The sequence below is a fragment of the Rosa chinensis genome, chromosome 6 (genome assembly GCF_002994745.2).
Source record: "Rosa chinensis cultivar Old Blush chromosome 6, RchiOBHm-V2, whole genome shotgun sequence".
NCBI classification, from domain to species: domain Eukaryota; kingdom Viridiplantae; phylum Streptophyta; class Magnoliopsida; order Rosales; family Rosaceae; genus Rosa; species Rosa chinensis.
Genome location: NC_037093.1, coordinates 21,762,226 through 21,778,189, shown reverse-complemented (window position 1 = coordinate 21,778,189; position 15,964 = coordinate 21,762,226). Strand labels below are relative to the sequence as shown.

Here is a 15,964-nt window from a genome sequence, read left to right as displayed (position 1 = left end):
GTCGCTCTCCTTCACGAGATTGAGCCCCCGGATGGCGACGACTATGTTGCAGTGGTCGTGGTCGACATAGATGAGGTAGGGCGGCGCGTGGCCGCAGGTCTGCTCGTAGGTGACGCGCTTGACGACACCATCCGGGTTAAGACGACGATGAAAATGGGTTGTAGGCTGAGTCGAGCATCTCTGCCGGTGAGATTAGTGATTGGGTGCCCAGAGCTTTTCTCTGGGTGCCCAAGATGAGTTTTTTTTTTGTGGTAAAATGTGGCAGAAGCCCATAAAGAAAGAAAAAAAGGTTTTATTGAGGGGCAATAGAAGTCTATTGCAAGACAATAAATGTTTTAAATTGATGTAATTTTTTTTTTTGTTAATTAGCGTTTTTTTTTTCGTTAATTAACTTTTATTTGTCTAATTTTAGGAAGATTAATTTTCATTTCGGCAAACGAAAGTTCTATTGGGGCAATAGATGTCTATTGGGGGCAATAAACCTTTCCGGTGAGGTTTTTAGAAATTCCAGTGGGCAGTGACCAGAATCCAGCTGCCGGTGGCCTGAATCCAGCGACCGGTGATCGGATTCCAGCGAACGGTGACTGGTGACGGGGCTCCGGCGAAGTCTCCTATGGTTTCTCTCTCTTCCATTCTCTCTCTCTCTCTCTCTCTCTAAGTAACAAAGGTGAGGGTAAAATGGTATTAAAAAGAAAATAAAAATAAAACAAAAAAATCTTAATGCCTAATACCCGAAGACCTCCTTTAGAGTGTTTTGGGTAAGAAGGAATTAAAAAAATTTAATGGGGTAAGTGGGAAAAAAATCTCTAAAAATGGGGTAAATTGACAAAAACCCTATAATATATTGAAATTACCAATTGTGGTCTCAACACCATGACATGCACATATTTTCCTACTTACTATTCCTATTAAGGACATAGTTCAAGGTCCTTCATAGTGACATTAATGAGTCAAATGAGTCTAATCTTAACCAACTTTTACACCTAAAGCATCAATGAAAAGTAAACAATCTCGAGTGTTACGATACAAATTCGCCACCAACACTAAAACAAACCACTTCATCCTCTTAAGCACTGTGTCTAAATACATGTAAAAGGACAATTCGTCACGTTGATAATGAGAGAGCACCGAAGTTAGAAGCACATAGTCCTCAAGAATAACGATACATACATAATACTGCATCAACACGAAGAAACCTGCAGCCTAGCTCAATATAGTAGTAACTTATTAAATTTTTTTTTTCAACCACTACCGAAAATTAGGCGATATTAACTGCTCTGTGATATTAAATCGAGCACACCATCCGTCCGTAGAAATTCTATTATTAAAGTAAGCAAAAAAAAAAAAAAATACAAAAGAGTATAAAGGAACGGAGGAATCAAACCAACACCGCTATATGTTGGCGAAAGAAAAAAAAAGAAAAGCGAACATCAGTAGAGAGCTAGCATAGTAGCAGGCCGCCGAGGCCCAGTTAGTGATAGCCCAGCAAAGTTTGGGAACGCCGCATTTGTGCTTGAGCTGCGATTCGAACCGAAGCACGCGACCTTACCTAAAAAACCCACGACCATCTGAACTATCACGTCTTCTGCTAAACTCAACGAATGGTGCAAATCCTATACCTTTTTGCTGGCTCCCTCTCTCTCTCTCTGGGGAACCCTAGCCGTGTGTGATGGTAGACTGTACAGGTAACTTAACCCTATCTGATTATGATTGATTACGAAAGTTTTCTCATATTCGTTGTTAAATTGAAAAGGCGCTGGGTTTCTTTGTAATGACGTCCCAATGTCACACATGGGAGCCTTTTCAATTGGTAGCAGACTACTTCTTTATTTAGCACAAAACTTTTGGATCAGTTCAGGTTTTATTTTCTGCTGGCATATAACATACATAGAGGACATGTCGGTAGATTCCCAGCAGCCAAGTAAGTTTGTGAGATAAAGGCCTAGTTGAGTTGAGTACTTGAGTATGCTACAATAAAAGTTTGAAAGTTCTGCTAGATCTTTGGTAGTTATGATGATTAAGCGAAAAGACAAAAAGAAAAAAAAATAGAATGTTTGTTTCACTGAGGGTAGAGTTTCCATGCTACTTTTACTTTGTTCTGTGACATATGTAAATTGGGTTCTTCATGACGTTCGATGTTCTACTGTCTTGCCTAGCAAGATATCAAGAAGAAAATAAATAGGATACACAAAGTCCTGCTTCCATTCATATCAAATAGTCTTTTTTTTTTTTTTGTGGTCTATACTGTTGTACTTGCTTTAACAAGATAACCATAATGTTTTAGTTTTACATTTTCTTCTGTTTTTCTTAATGCAGATTAAATTCCTGAATTAGGTTTTGAGATTCCTCCAGAGTCTCAGCGTGGATCTTTGTCTGTTGTATTCTTTTACTTCCCCGTTTTCTCTAGTAAGTCGAATTTTGCTGCTTTAATTGTACAAGTTCCATCTGATGAACATTTTGAGTTCTGTGAGGTTGGGATATCCTATATTTACCAGTTTGTATGGGACATATGCATACTTCATGGTTTAATATTCAGTGGCATTTGTTGAATTGAAGAAACATAATGTGACATTTGTTGTAGAAGTCTGGGAACATTTCTGTTAAAGAGAGAAACTTTTTTTAATATTTGACATTCTCTAAGACTTCATTGTTTAGGACTGCTAACAGAACTAACGTTTTTAATTGCCTTATGTCCCATTTGAAATCAGTATACAGATAGAAATTACTATTGGATTACTCTCAATAACATGGACGATCTTGATTTTGAGCCTACTGGACATGGTATGTTGTTCACCTGTAACTCAATGAACTTGTCATGCATCCCCGTGTTTGCCTCAAGAGAGGGATGACTAATTGCCTGTTTTCTGTGTACGTAGTTCGTATTGCTGGCAGATTTCGGCCCAAGGCGAAGCCTACAAAAGAAGCATCTAGTGCAGCTGCTTCTAATTTCGTTAATGTCGTAACTGAAAATTCAATCCGAGTATCTAGCACTGTCTCAGATAGTGTTCCATCTGCTACATCTGTTGATGTTGGAGAGGTTAAACTAACATATCCAGTTGGTTCGTCCTCAGCGACCTCAGAGATCTTAGGAAGCCTAGAGCCATCAGGAAAGAATGAGCATTTATTCTCAAGTGTCCCGTCCTTTGATGTTGACAGAACTACCGAGCCTTCCGAATCAGCTGCAGCAGATACTATGCAACCATCAGTTATGGTTGCGGCTTCTAATGGAAGTGACGGTTCACATTCTGTCTTTGGAAAATCAGCCAGCGAGGTAAGAGGGTTTCAAGAATGAAGTCCTAATTAAGGTTTTTTTTTTGTTCTCTTCACTTTATGTGATAATTTATATATTTCAGAATGCAGACATATTCTCAGGATTGGAATGTCTTGACGATCATCTTACCCAAACTACAAGTGGTACAGGTGAGTAATTGAAAATGTAAACATTTGTAACTATAAGAATTGCATTAGTACTGTCTGTTGATTGTTGGAAGCATTTATTTGTTCTGCAGTGCCTGCTTCCAGAAAGTCCCCTGAAAAGGCCAATGAGGGAAACTGTGGTGATCTGACACATTGTACTGTTGAGTCTTCAGAATTCTTAGCATGTGATGTTGAAGAAGCTCAAACTGTTTCTGATTATTGTGCAACCCAAGATCCAGTATCCAGCACAGAAGCTGCTATATCCAACGAACATGGTGATATCCGGTTAGAAACAAAGGTAAAGACTCGTGCTTTGATAGAAGACTCTTGTTGAGTAATGTCTCTGATTAATAGTATCGTTTATGATTACATTCAGGAGTTTAAAACTTTAGATCTTGTGTCTGAGGCTCCCATTTCAATTGGTATGTACAACATTATTTGTGTTTTGTTTCCTTGCTAGTACTATATTGTGTGTTAAGTATGTTGAATGAAGCCTCGAGTTGATTTAGGACGCCATGCTGGAAAATTTCAACCCAAGCTTAGAGTGAAGAAAGGAAAAGAGAATCCAAACATCCCTCACTCTGAAGTTGAGTCCACCACACTTGCAGCTTGTGAAAATTTCGGAACGGGTGAAATGGATGAGAGCTCACTTTGTACCATTCCGCCAGGAGATGTTCATGATCACATAAATCCCACTTTTGGTGATTCTATAGCCCCAAATCCAACCCCCAATTTCCAAGAAAATGCAGAAAGCCTTGCAGAAATTACTCAGTTAGATGAGGCTGTTTTTGGGGATGCTGCCCATTCTGAGGGTGTTTGTGGGAGGGTAACTTTTCTCAACTATAACACTTTGCCTTGTCTTTCTTCTTTTAGTTAAAAATAAATGCTTTTCTTAACTGGTTGTGAGGCCACCTGGTTTACGCTGTTTGCTGGATTGCTCAGGGTCACAAGAGTGGAAATGGAAAAGCTTCTACAGTATCAAATCATCCTCAGAAGCGCAAAGGTTCAGCAGCTGATGAGGCTAAAGATGGGACATCATCCAGGAAGTCAAGGAAGCGGTTACCCCGTCAACAAGTTGATGAGCCAGGGAACAACACTAACGAGGGCAGCTTCAATGCTGAAAATTCTAGTGATTTTGATGGCAATGAAGATAGGGAGAATAATACAGAACAGAGAAAAAGAGCCCCAAGAAAGTCCAAGATACCTGTATCTGAAAATGAAAAACCAGTTAAAAAGCGTAAAAGCACCAAGAAAGCACCTGATCAACCAACCGAAGACCCGACCAAAAAGAAGTTCTCCCATTCAACTCGTAGAAATAGAAGACATGGTAAACATAATTTCTGGGTGTCTATGATGATGAGTTATGGAATTTGTATGTATGTCTTCTTGATTTCCTTTCATGTTTTGCAGTGGACAAGTCTTTGCTTGAGATCCCAGAGGATGAAATTGATCCTCAAAAAGTGCCTATGAAGGATCTTATTCGGCTAAGAGAGTATAGGGAGCGCTTAGCGGTACATTACCATTTCTACATTGCTTGTACTTTTCTAGTCTTTGTGGTCAAACATTTACATGAGGAAATATGATGTATCCTGCACGGCATTTTTGTAGCTAGCTATTTTATATTTTCCAATATTGATACTAATTCTTTACTTGGTTACTGTCTGTCCACTCATGTAGATTAAAGAGGCAGCAAAGTTGAAAACTCCAGCGTCCAATCATAGTTACTTGAGTTGTTATATATAAATCACTAATGTCTGGTGAGATCTTTTTTATTTTCCCATCTTTTCAGGATTGATAGCATAATTTTTGCTGGGGATCGTGATGATATATGATTCATATGATATATGATACAAGTTAGCACAATATACTGATCCTTTATTTATGTGGTGATACTGTGCTTGCATGAATAAATGCAGATTGAATGTCTGCCAGGAATTTGTTCATTTCCATTAGATGGCTGAAAGTGGCGTATATATTTCTTTGTTCCCTCTCCCTTCAACTGTCTTCATTTACTAAGCAGTCATTTCATGAAGATTAAGATTTTATATTAATGGTTGACCAAAAGAAATGATTTTATGTTAATGACTCTTCATTGCATTTTTCTGTTTGATGTAGTTGTCTAAGTTCTCACATCCCATGATCTGTTTTGGTACTTTGACTGATCATTAGATTTAAGGCAATTTCAGAATACTAAAGTTCTCACATCCCATAATCCGTTTTGGTTGACCATAATCTGTTTTATGTGATTAACCATCACTAAATATTTTGGAAAATATAGTTTTGTTACTTATTAGTATGTCGCAACAATAGATGGGGACAGAATGATAGATATGGAGGATCTAGAGTAGCATAATTGTGATTTGGGTCTTCTAAGTTGGTATGCTTTCAGATGTTGGTAACATTTTGTTTTCCATGTATATCGTTGAATATAATTATTTTTTCTTTTTGGGACATGAGGTATGAATGCAAGGTTTCCTCGGTATATATATGTGTATATATGACGTTTCTTGAAGTCTAGAACTTTGAATTTGAGCAAAAACTGTTATTCTTTATAACATATATTGATCTGTGATCATCCACATGTTTTGCAAACTCATACAAAGGGGTTATTTGCTTGCAAAAACTAGTTTTACTATTACTTGTGGAGTCATATGTGGTTCATTGATTTTCATTTCTTATTACAACTCCTTTTGTGCAGTGCTTACGACGAGTTTCATAGGGAAGTTTCTGATAATGAATAGGAGAACTTTGGTTTCGAACAGGACAGAAGCTCTGGTGGAGATCAAGCAGGTTGCAGGGATAGGGTTAACACAAGTTCCTCTAGCATCAATTACCAGTCTTTTATGAAGAAAGAACGCCGTGTAAAATGGAATGAACAAGACACGAAACTTTTGTATGAGGTAAGGTACCTATATGGAGGTTATTGAATGTTATTCTTGCCTGACCAAAAGTGGAAACTAACTATATAGTACCTTACATATGATTTACTGATTTAGGGTATTGAGCAGTTCGGATCCGATTTTAGAATGATCGCACTACTTTTTCCTGGTCGAACACGTGATCAAATCAAGTTGAAGTTCAAGAAGGAAGATCGTCACAATCGATTACGTATCAATGAAGCCTTTCCCGGTCGTTCCAAAGGTGAAGTCCTGGATTTGTTATTTACTGTTTGCCACTCCCTTTCTTGCACATCAACCTTTCCGTAAGCTTACTTGATTGGAGATCTGAGTCTGTGTAATAGGGATAAGAAAACAGTTTTACTTATCAATTAATCTTATTTGATTTATTGCCAAGTGAATAAAATTAATCCCTTAGATCCTAATGGTAATGAGTGGAAGCCATGCATGTAAAATAACTCTAATTTATAATGTTTTGTCCACCCAAAAAGTCAATACAGTTGTTCTTGTATTCACCATCACCATGCCATGCGAGGACCTTCATACAGAAATTCATCCAGTGTTTATGTTGTTTTTATTAATCTTTTTTGTCTTTTGTTCGTTCATTCTCACAATGACCTATCACTGTTAGTAAACCAATGTTGCAAATATATTCAGCTCTGTGAGGAAGTATGTCAACTGGACATAAAACCATACTTTCACTTACATGCTTCTCTGATACTTCTGTGTGTGAATTACCCAATTCTTTGTATGATAAAATAATTTTCTCATGCAGACAATTCCAAATATGTTTTGGTGATTAATGAGCTGCAAAAAGTTGCTCGGGAAAAGCAGGAGTCTAATGCAGATGAGTCGAATAATGACCAGGAGGAGGTAGAGCTGACTCATGTATGCATTTTCTATCCCTCTCTCTCTCTTTTTTTCTCCTGCTATGCTGTTGCAATTTATTTGAGGATAAATAGTATGTTTCGTAGTGTCTGTATCCTGACCTCCAAAAGAGTACTACGTCACTTATATTTGTAGGCATACGTCTTTTCTTTATTCACAAGCGGGAGGTAATAATATGGCACACACTTGAGAGATTATATCAGAATTATTGTTGGCTTGGATGTTGGTACCTGTTGCATTTAATTGTAGATAATCTTTGATACAAGACCTTAAAGAAGTCAAAGTTCATCTGTTTAGGACTTCAATATCTCTTGTGAGATTCATAATCCAGATAATTTTCTAATTAATTGACTCGTTGAGTATGTATTTGTTGCCATGGCTGTTTTAGCATCATACATGTTGCAGTATTACGTTGGTTATGCAACCAGATTTGATCCAAAATTACGCTCTTGTTAACTGGTATTGAGCATTCTATTACTATTGTTTTCCTTTGTTCTTTGTTGTTATTACCAAAAAGACTATATTTGCTTATAGGGGGGAGTGACAAAACCTGAGTTGGATAAAATTGAAGATATGGAAACCGATGTTGCTGCCGAAGTTCAACAGGAGGAAGCTGCTGTTACTGAAGTTCATAGTCTCATGAAGTCTGATCAAAGTGATGATGGTGACGGTTTCAGCGGTTGGGATGATGAGTTTTAGTGTACATATATCTTACTAGAAAATTAAGTACATCATTGGAACCGCAATCACTGGTAGACACTCACAGATCACATTTCGATTATGGAGCATGTGGAGATTGAATTCATATATTGAGAAACCTGTAACAGTTGCGGAAGAACCTGCAAGAATGGGACTCCATATAGTGACCATACCTCAGGCCCAAATCTGTGAAGAAAATATCAGCTTAGGTGTTCCTATAGGGGATTGTCGCACTAATGGATTTGGATTTGGATTTGAAACAACCAAATCTGTCTGTTTGGCTTCATATTTTGAGTTGAATTTGGATTAGAAATGTGCTTAAAATCCACACCATAATTTTCTTAAGAATTCAAAATTACTAGAAAGAGATAGTTATTTGAAATCACTTCTCTCTCTCTGATTGTCGTCCGAGCCTTCCTACGTACCAAGATCAAAATTACCGTTCCCTCTCTAGTGACATCCATTAGTCAAATAAGCTCAATTCTTTACCAAATTTTACGTACAAAACCACGAGTTACAATAAAAAGTAATCAATCTCGATTGTCACTATATAAACACGGCACTAACACTAAAACGAACCACTTCACCTTCTCAAGCACTGTGTCTAAACACACGTAAAAGGACAATTCATATCGCATTGATAACAAAAGAGCACCGAAGTTAGAAGTTATGGGTTCTAAGAATAACAACATAGACACACTAACTCAATATAGCAATCACTTATTTATACAAGAAAAACTAGCTCAATATAGTAGTAACTTATTAAAGTTAATCCAGGAAAAAACTAAAACCGTAAAGGGTATGTTAGACATGAATAAGTGGGCTTGTGTTAAATAAGGGGTCTTAATGAGTTTGGGCTGTGTGTAGTATCAATTATTACAATTTTAGGTTTTCAGCCTCGCTATCTAAAGAAAGGAACAAGGCCAAGGCCCAGTTAGTGATAGCCCAACAAGGCAAAATCAGGAAACTAGAGGCTGCATTTGTGTTCGAGCTGCGATTCGAACTGACGAACGCGACTTTACCTATCAAACCCACGACCATCTGAACTATTACGTTTTCATTCTCGATCTGTCTACTTGTTTATATCCTATATCTGCTGCTGACGCCCTCTCCCTCTCTCTCTCTCACAGAAACCCTAGCCGTGCGTGATGGTGGTATACTCTACAGGTAACTCTTTCAAATTCTTCACTTTCTATGCACTGCCCACTCTCAATTTCATCTCTCTATTCTCCAGTTTTTCTTATTTTCTGGGTTCAATATTTTGGGCGCGAAAAGGATCAAACTTTATCTTTTGAGTTTTGGGTTTGGTTGCTGTTGAGAATTTACATTATGCTGTTTCTTATCAATCAACAACTTTTCTTGAAGTGAGCCAAACAGTTTGCTGTAGAATCAGCATCCCAAATTTAGACTAGTAAAAATGGCTATGTTCACTTTGTGAAGGGAATGTAGCTGTTCATTTTGTATGGGAAATTTGTGTATATGCATACTTCATTGTTTAATATTCAGTGGCATTTGTTGAATTGAAGTAAGATATAATTTGACACTAGTTCTAGAAATTTGACTACATATGGTTTCAGTATTAAAGAGAGAAACTTTTGTTAATATTTGGCTTCTGGGGCACTTCCAGGAGGATTTCTCTAACAATAACTTCATTTTTTAGGACTTCTAACAGAACTAATGTTTTTAATTGTTTTGTGTCGCATTTGGAATCAGTATACAGGTAGATATCACTGTTGGAGTTGCACTCAACATGGATGATCTTGATTTTGAGCCTACTGGACCTGGTACGTTGTTCACCTATAACTCGATGAACTTGTCATGCTTTCCATCTCTGTTTGCCTCAAGAGAGGGATGACTAATTAACAGGTTTCTGTGCAGTTCGTGTTGCTGGCAGATTTCGGCCCAAGGCAAAGCCCAAGTCTACGAAAGTAGCGTGCACAGCAGCTGCTTCTGATCTCCCTAATGTTGTAACAGAAAATTCCATCCCAGTGTCTAGCACTGTCTCGGATACTGTCCCATCTGCTATATCTGTTGATGTTGGAGAGCTTAAACTGACGCATCCGGTTGGTTCGTCCTCAGAGATCTCAGGAAGCCTAGAGCTATCAGGAAACAATGAGCATTTATGCTCAAGTGTCCTGTCCTTTGATGGTGACAGAGCTACCAAGCCTTCCGAATCAGCTGCAGCAGATACTTTGCAACAATCAGTTATGGTAGCAGCTTCTAATGGTAGCGACGGTTCACACTCTGTCTTTGGAAAATCAGCCGGTGAGGTAAGATGGTTTCAGGAACGGAGTTGTAATTAAGGTTTTTTTTTTTTCCTTTTCTTTTCAGTTTATGTCATAATTTATATATTTCAGAATGCAGACATATTCTCAGGATTGGAATGTCTTGACAATTTCCTCACCCAAACTACAAGTGGTACTGGTGAGTTATTGAAAATGAAAATTTTTGTAAGTGTAAATATTGCATTTGTACTGTCTGTTGATTGTAGCAAGCAATTGTTTGTTCTGCAGTGCCCGCTTCTGGAAAATCCCCTGACAAGGTCAATGGGGAAAAGTGTGGTGCTCCAACACATTGTTCTATAGAATCTTCAGCATTCTTAGCATGTGATGTTGCAGACGCTCAAACTGTTTCTGATTTTTGTGCAACCCAAGATCCAGTATCCTGCACAGAAGCTGCTATGTCCAACAAACATGGTGAATTCCGGTTAGAAACAAAGGTAAAGACTTGTGCTTTGATAGAAGATTCTTGTTGGTAATGACTCTGATTAATAGTATCGTTTATGATTACATTCAGGAGTTTGAAGCTTTAGATGATGTGTCTGAGGCTCCCATTTCAACTGGTATGTACAACATTATTTATGTTTGTTTTCTTACTACTATATTGTGTGTTTAGTATGTTGAATCAAGCCTTGGGTTGATTTAGGACGCCATGCTGGAAAATTTCAACCCAAGCTTCAAGTGAAGAAAGGAAAAGAGAATCCAAACATCCCTCACTCTGAAGTTGAGTCCACCACACTTGCAGCTTGTGAAAATTTCGGAACGGGTGAAATGGATGACAGCTCACTTTGTACCATTCCGCCAGGAGATGTTCATGATCACATATCTCCCACTTTTGGTGATTCTATAGCCCCAAATCCAACCCCCAATTTCCAAGAAAATGCAGAAAGCCTTGCAGAAATTACTCAGTTAGATGAGGCTGTTTTTGGGGATGCTGCCCATTCAGAGGGTGTTTGTGGGAGGGTAACCGTTCTCAACTATAACACTTTGCCTTGTCTTTCTTCTTTTAGTTAAAAATAAATGCTTTTCTTAATTGGTTGTGAGGTCACCTGGTTTACGCTGTTTACTGGATTGCTCAGGGTCACAAGAGTGGAAATGGAAAAGAGTCTACAGCATCAAATCATCCTCAGAAGCGCAAAGGTTCAGCAGCTGATGAGGCTAAAGATGGGACATCATCCAGGAAGTCAAGGAAGCGGTTACCCCGTCAACAAGTTGATGAGCCAGGGAACAATACTAATGAGGACAGCTTCATTGCTGAAAATTCTAATGATTTTGATGGCAATGAAGATAAGAAGCATAATACAGAACGGAGAAAAAGAGCCCCAAGAAAGTCCAAGATACCTGCATCTGAAAATGAAAAACCAGTTCAAAAGCGCAAAAGGACCAAGAAAGCACCTGATGAACCAACCGAAGAACTGACCAAAAAGAAGTTCTCCCATTCAACTCGTAGAAATAGAAGACATGGTAAACATAATTTCTGGGTGTCTATGATGATGAGTTATGGAATTTGTATGTATGTCTTCTTGATTTCCTTTCATGTTTTGTAGTGGACAAGTCTTTGCTCGAAATCCCAGAGGATGACATTGATCCTCAAAAAGTGCCTATGAAGGATCTTATTCGGCTAAGAGAGTATAGGGAGCGCTTGGCGGTACATTACCATTTCTACATTGCTTATACTTTTCTAGTCTTTGTGGTCAAATATTTATTTTACATGAGGAAATATAATGTTTCCTGCACGACATTTTTGTAGCTATTTAATATTTTCCAATACTGATACTGATTCTTTGCTTGGTTACTGTCTGTCCAATCATGTAGATTAAAGAGGCAGCCAAGTTGAAAACTCCAGCGTCCAATCAAAGGTACTTGAGTTGTTATATATAAATCACCAAATGGTGATATCCTTTTTTTTCCCCCCATCATTTCTAGCTTGCTAGCATAGTTTTTTCTGGGGATCGTGATGATATATGATTCGGAGTTCATATATTGGATATCAATTTTCTGATCCTTTACGTCGCGGTACTGTGCTTTCATGAATAAATGCTGATTCAATATATACCAGGATTTTGTTCATTTGTTTTAGAAGTGTAGAACTTTGAATTTGAGCAAAAACTGTTATTCTTTGTGAAATTCTTCTATGCTGTTGTAACATATCTGGATCTGTGATCAACCACATGTTTTGCACAAGCATACAAAGGGGTTATTAGCTTGTAAAAACTAGTTTCATAATTACTTGTGGAGTCATATGTAGTTCATTGATTTTCATTTCTTATTACAACTCCTTTTGTGCAGTGCTTATGATGAGTTTCATAATGAAGAGGAGAACTTTGGTTTCGAACAGGACAGAAGCTCTGGTGAAGATCAAGCAGGTTACAGGGATAGGGTTAGCACAAGTTCCTCTAGCTTCAATTACCAGTCCTTTATGAACAAAGAACGCCCTTCAAAATGGAATGAACAAGACACGGAACTTTTCTATGAGGTAATGTACCTATATGAAGGTTATTGAATATAATTCTTTTCTGACTAAAAGTGGAAACTAACTAGATAGTTGGTCTAATTAAATTTGCCATTACATGTGATTTAGGGTATTGAGCAGTTCGGATCCGATTTTGGTATGATCGCACAACTTTTTCCTGGTCGAACACGTAATCAAATCAAGTTGAAGTTCAAGAAGGAAGATCGTCAAAATCCAATACGTATGAATGAAGCCTTTCGCCGTCATTCCAAAGGTGAAATCCTGGATTTGTTATTTACTGTGTGTCTCTCCCTTTATTTGCTACCACTTCTTAATAAATAAGAACTCCGAAGATCGACATTAAATGAGGGGGATAAATAAGGTAACTAACTCTCCAGCTTCAACTAGAGCATTAGGCTAAAGTGTTTTTTCCCATGTATCTTACATGAGAACTGAAAGTGAACTTTGAGAAATTAGAGTTAAGTTGGCTACTTTTAGGTTTGCCATTTCTTATCACCTGTCCAGATTAGTCCAAAATGAGAGTTTATCTTTATAGAGCTCATGAGTGGTCTTTCTACCAACGATAAATATTTGCATAAAATTCTAGAAGAGTGAGCATGTGAAGTTCTACATTTAATTGAGGATCATAAGTTTGATACCAGATTTTTTTTTTCCTCCTTTGGGGGTGAGGACGACCATCCTCTTCCCTTGTTCTGTTCAGTCTGTCCCCTCTCCTACTGTCCTACCTGGTTTGAAGCAAGTACTTGAGAGACCTGGGAGGGCTATGCCAGTTTATTAGAAGGCCATCTGCAATTCAGTGAGGTGTCTGTGTCAGACAGAATCTTAATACTGCAAGATAGATTCTGCAAAAATCTTCATAATTCTAATGTAGATGGAAGTTGAACTACCCTTGCTGGTGTCATTTTTTCCAACCTTTTTCTTCCACGTATTTGTCAATCTACTTTCTCTGTTCCTTGTTTTTTTTTGGGTCATCTTGCTTTTGGTTATATCTGGTGGCTGGTTCTTCCATCAGTCAGGGGCAATGTGCAGGCAAGTCATGGCACGGTTTCCTTTCCATTTTTTTGGGAAGAGAAAGTAGAGTACCCTACCCCAGATTCATTGGTTGCTCACATGTGCTCATCAACCTTCCCATACATACTGCTTATGTACTGTTGTGTGATTGAAGATCTGAGTCCGTGTAATGGGGATAAAAAAACAATATACTTATCAATTAATCTTATTTGATTTACTTCCAAGTGAATAAATATAAGACTAATAATTGTAATGAGCAGAAGCCCCAAGCAAAATAAATTTGTCATCTTTATCCTTCCAAAAAGTCGATACAGTTGTTTTTGTATACACCATCAGCATGCTATGCGAGGATCTTCATATAGAAATCCATCCATTGTTTATGTTGTTTTTATTTATTTATTTCGTCTCTTGTTCATTCATTCTCACAATGACCTATCACTGTTAGTAAACCAATCTTGCAAATATATTCAGCTCTGTGAGGAAGCATGTCAAGTGGACATAAAACCATACTTTCACTTACATGCTTCTTTGATATTTCTGTGTGTGAATTACCAAATTCTTTGTATGATAAAATAATTTTCTCATGCAGACAATTCCAAATATGTTTTGGTGATTAATGAGCTGCAAAAAGTTGCTCGGGAAAAGCAGGAGTCTAACGCAGATGAGTCGAATGACCAGGAGGAGGTAGAGCTGACTCATGATAACGATGTATGCATTTTCTATCTTTTTTTTTTCCTTCTGCTATGCTGTTGCCATATATTTGAGGATAAATTGTATGTTTCGTAGTGTCTGTATCCACAAGAGTACTTGGTAACTTATATTTGTAGGCATACCTCTTCTCTTTATTCACAAGCGGGAGGTCATATGTCACACACTTGAGAGATCATATCAGAATTGTTGTTGGGTTGGATGTTGGTACCTGTTGCATTTAATTGTAGAGAATCTTTAATACAAGACCTTCAAGAAGTCAAAGTTAATTTGTTTAGGACTTCAATATCTCTTGTGGGATTCATAATCCAGAAAATAATCTAGATAATTAACTCGTGGAGTTTGTATTTTGTTGCCATGACTGTTTAAGCATCATACGTGTTGTGTTATTGTGTTGGTTATGCAACGGGAGTTGATCCAAAATTACGCTCTTGTTAGTAGCAAAACTTCTAACTATTTTTATTGAGCATTCTATTACTATTGTTTTTCTTTGTTCTTTGTTATTATTACCAAAGAGAATATATTTTGCTCACAGGGGGGAGTGACAAAACCTGAGTGGGATAAAATTGAAGATATGGAAACCGATGTTGCTGCCGAAGTTCAGCAGGAGGAAGCTGCTGTTGTTCATAGTCCCATGAAGTCTGATCAAATTGATGGTGGTGACAGTTTCAGCGGTTGGGATGATGATTTTTAGTGTACAGAGTATCTTACAAGAAAATTAAATACATCATTGGAACTGCATTCACTGGTAGACATTCACAGATCACATTTCGACTATGGGGCATGTGGAGATAGAATTCATTTATTGAGAAACCAGCAACAGTTGCGGAAGAACTGGCAAGAATGGGACACCTCAGGCCCAAATCTGTGAAGAAAATATCAGCTTAATTAGGTGTTCCTAGGAGATTGTGACTCTTTTCTTAGCAAAATTATTCGGCAATGCTATTCCCATCCCCACAAGTTTTTAATTTGGAATAGGGGATGACAAATTTAATTGATGTAGAATTCATAGCTGTTGCCAATAAATTGCTAAGAGATATGATTAGTATACATTGGAAATTCACTTAGAAGTGTAAGTATCACAAATATAAAATCAAAATATTGAAAATGTCTTCTTACCATGTGATTACAGAAAGAAATATGGGGTTGACTATTCCATCTAAATAGAAAATGTTTAATTCCAGCATCTGTATATCATCCTAGTTTTTCAAGTGTTTTGACACACACTATGACAGACTTTTGGATACATCTTGTGCCCACAAGACATGATTAGTGGATAATGTGTCACTCAAAGACCGGAGATTCATCATTGAACTCACCCTCAAGGTGTTGTTTTTTACGCTTATGATCACAGGTTGTTTCTTGTTTGTTGGGAAACTAGGATCATGGCCAATCTTTAACCTATGTTCTAACTTTCAACCGGTAGCAAATTTCGTATATGACTTTTCTTTCATGGCCAATCTTTAACCTATGTTCTAACTTTCAACCGGTAGCAAATTTCGTATATGACTTTTCTTTCATAGTATGTACGTAGATTCCTATCATAATAACGATAATACATCACTCAAGTTTTAGTTCAGCTGTCCAATACT

General features: G+C 37.6%; 3 protein-coding genes across 4 annotated transcripts; all 3 read left to right on the top strand.

Annotated features, from left to right (window-relative positions):
* The first annotated feature begins 2,963 nt into the window (after positions 1-2,963).
* LOC112171044 lies at positions 2,964-5,267 on the top strand. The gene is made up of 7 exons (XM_040509801.1): positions 2,964-3,271; positions 3,354-3,420; positions 3,510-3,839; positions 3,927-4,243; positions 4,360-4,744; positions 4,828-4,928; positions 5,095-5,267. Exons 3-7 carry the CDS (start codon positions 3,755-3,757, stop codon positions 5,158-5,160), a joined length of 954 nt encoding a protein of 317 aa, XP_040365735.1. The 5' UTR covers positions 2,964-3,271; positions 3,354-3,420; positions 3,510-3,754; the 3' UTR covers positions 5,161-5,267.
* On the top strand, positions 5,255-8,212 carry LOC112171043 (transcription factor TFIIIB component B''-like). Its single transcript, XM_024308285.2, has 5 exons — positions 5,255-5,385; positions 6,116-6,317; positions 6,414-6,558; positions 7,090-7,202; positions 7,737-8,212. Exons 2-5 carry the CDS (start codon positions 6,261-6,263, stop codon positions 7,899-7,901), a joined length of 480 nt encoding a protein of 159 aa, XP_024164053.1. The 5' UTR covers positions 5,255-5,385; positions 6,116-6,260; the 3' UTR covers positions 7,902-8,212.
* Positions 8,213-8,697: 485 nt separating this feature from the next.
* On the top strand, positions 8,698-15,490 carry LOC112172579. 2 transcript variants are annotated; one of them, XM_024309982.2, is made up of 14 exons: positions 8,710-9,068; positions 9,615-9,685; positions 9,780-10,171; positions 10,259-10,325; positions 10,415-10,620; positions 10,698-10,743; positions 10,827-11,143; positions 11,260-11,644; positions 11,728-11,828; positions 11,996-12,039; positions 12,470-12,656; positions 12,762-12,906; positions 14,254-14,372; positions 14,908-15,490. In XM_024309982.2, the coding sequence occupies exons 2-14, from the start codon at positions 9,652-9,654 to the stop codon at positions 15,064-15,066; spliced, it is 2,202 nt and encodes a 733-aa protein (XP_024165750.1). In that variant the 5' UTR covers positions 8,710-9,068; positions 9,615-9,651; the 3' UTR covers positions 15,067-15,490. The 2 variants fall into 2 exon arrangements, with proteins under 2 accessions (XP_040364779.1, XP_024165750.1); XM_040508845.1 differs by lacking the exon at positions 14,908-15,490 and having other exon boundaries at positions 8,698-9,068; positions 12,762-13,014.
* Positions 15,491-15,964: the final 474 nt, after the last annotated feature.

Bases quoted from the DNA above. Each gene is read 5' to 3' on its own strand.
- LOC112171043 (XM_024308285.2), top strand. From the start codon at position 6,261: ATGAAGAAAGAACGCCGTGTAAAATGGAATGAACAAGACACGAAACTT. The intron at 6,318-6,413 runs GTAAGGTACCTA...TTACTGATTTAG, and splicing joins ACACGAAACTTTTGTATGAG to GGTATTGAGCAGTTCGGATC. The intron at 7,203-7,736 runs GTATGCATTTTC...ATTTGCTTATAG, and splicing joins AGGAGGTAGAGCTGACTCAT to GGGGGAGTGACAAAACCTGA.
- LOC112172579 (XM_024309982.2), top strand. From the start codon at position 9,652: ATGGATGATCTTGATTTTGAGCCTACTGGACCTG. The intron at 10,172-10,258 runs GTAAGATGGTTT...TATATATTTCAG, and splicing joins TTGGAAAATCAGCCGGTGAG to AATGCAGACATATTCTCAGG. The intron at 12,040-12,469 runs GTACTTGAGTTG...CCTTTTGTGCAG, and splicing joins ACTCCAGCGTCCAATCAAAG to TGCTTATGATGAGTTTCATA.
- LOC112171044 (XM_040509801.1), top strand. From the start codon at position 3,755: ATGTCTCTGATTAATAGTATCGTTTATGATTACATTCAGGAGTTTAAA. The intron at 4,244-4,359 runs GTAACTTTTCTC...TGGATTGCTCAG, and splicing joins CTGAGGGTGTTTGTGGGAGG to GGTCACAAGAGTGGAAATGG. The intron at 4,745-4,827 runs GTAAACATAATT...CATGTTTTGCAG, and splicing joins TCGTAGAAATAGAAGACATG to TGGACAAGTCTTTGCTTGAG.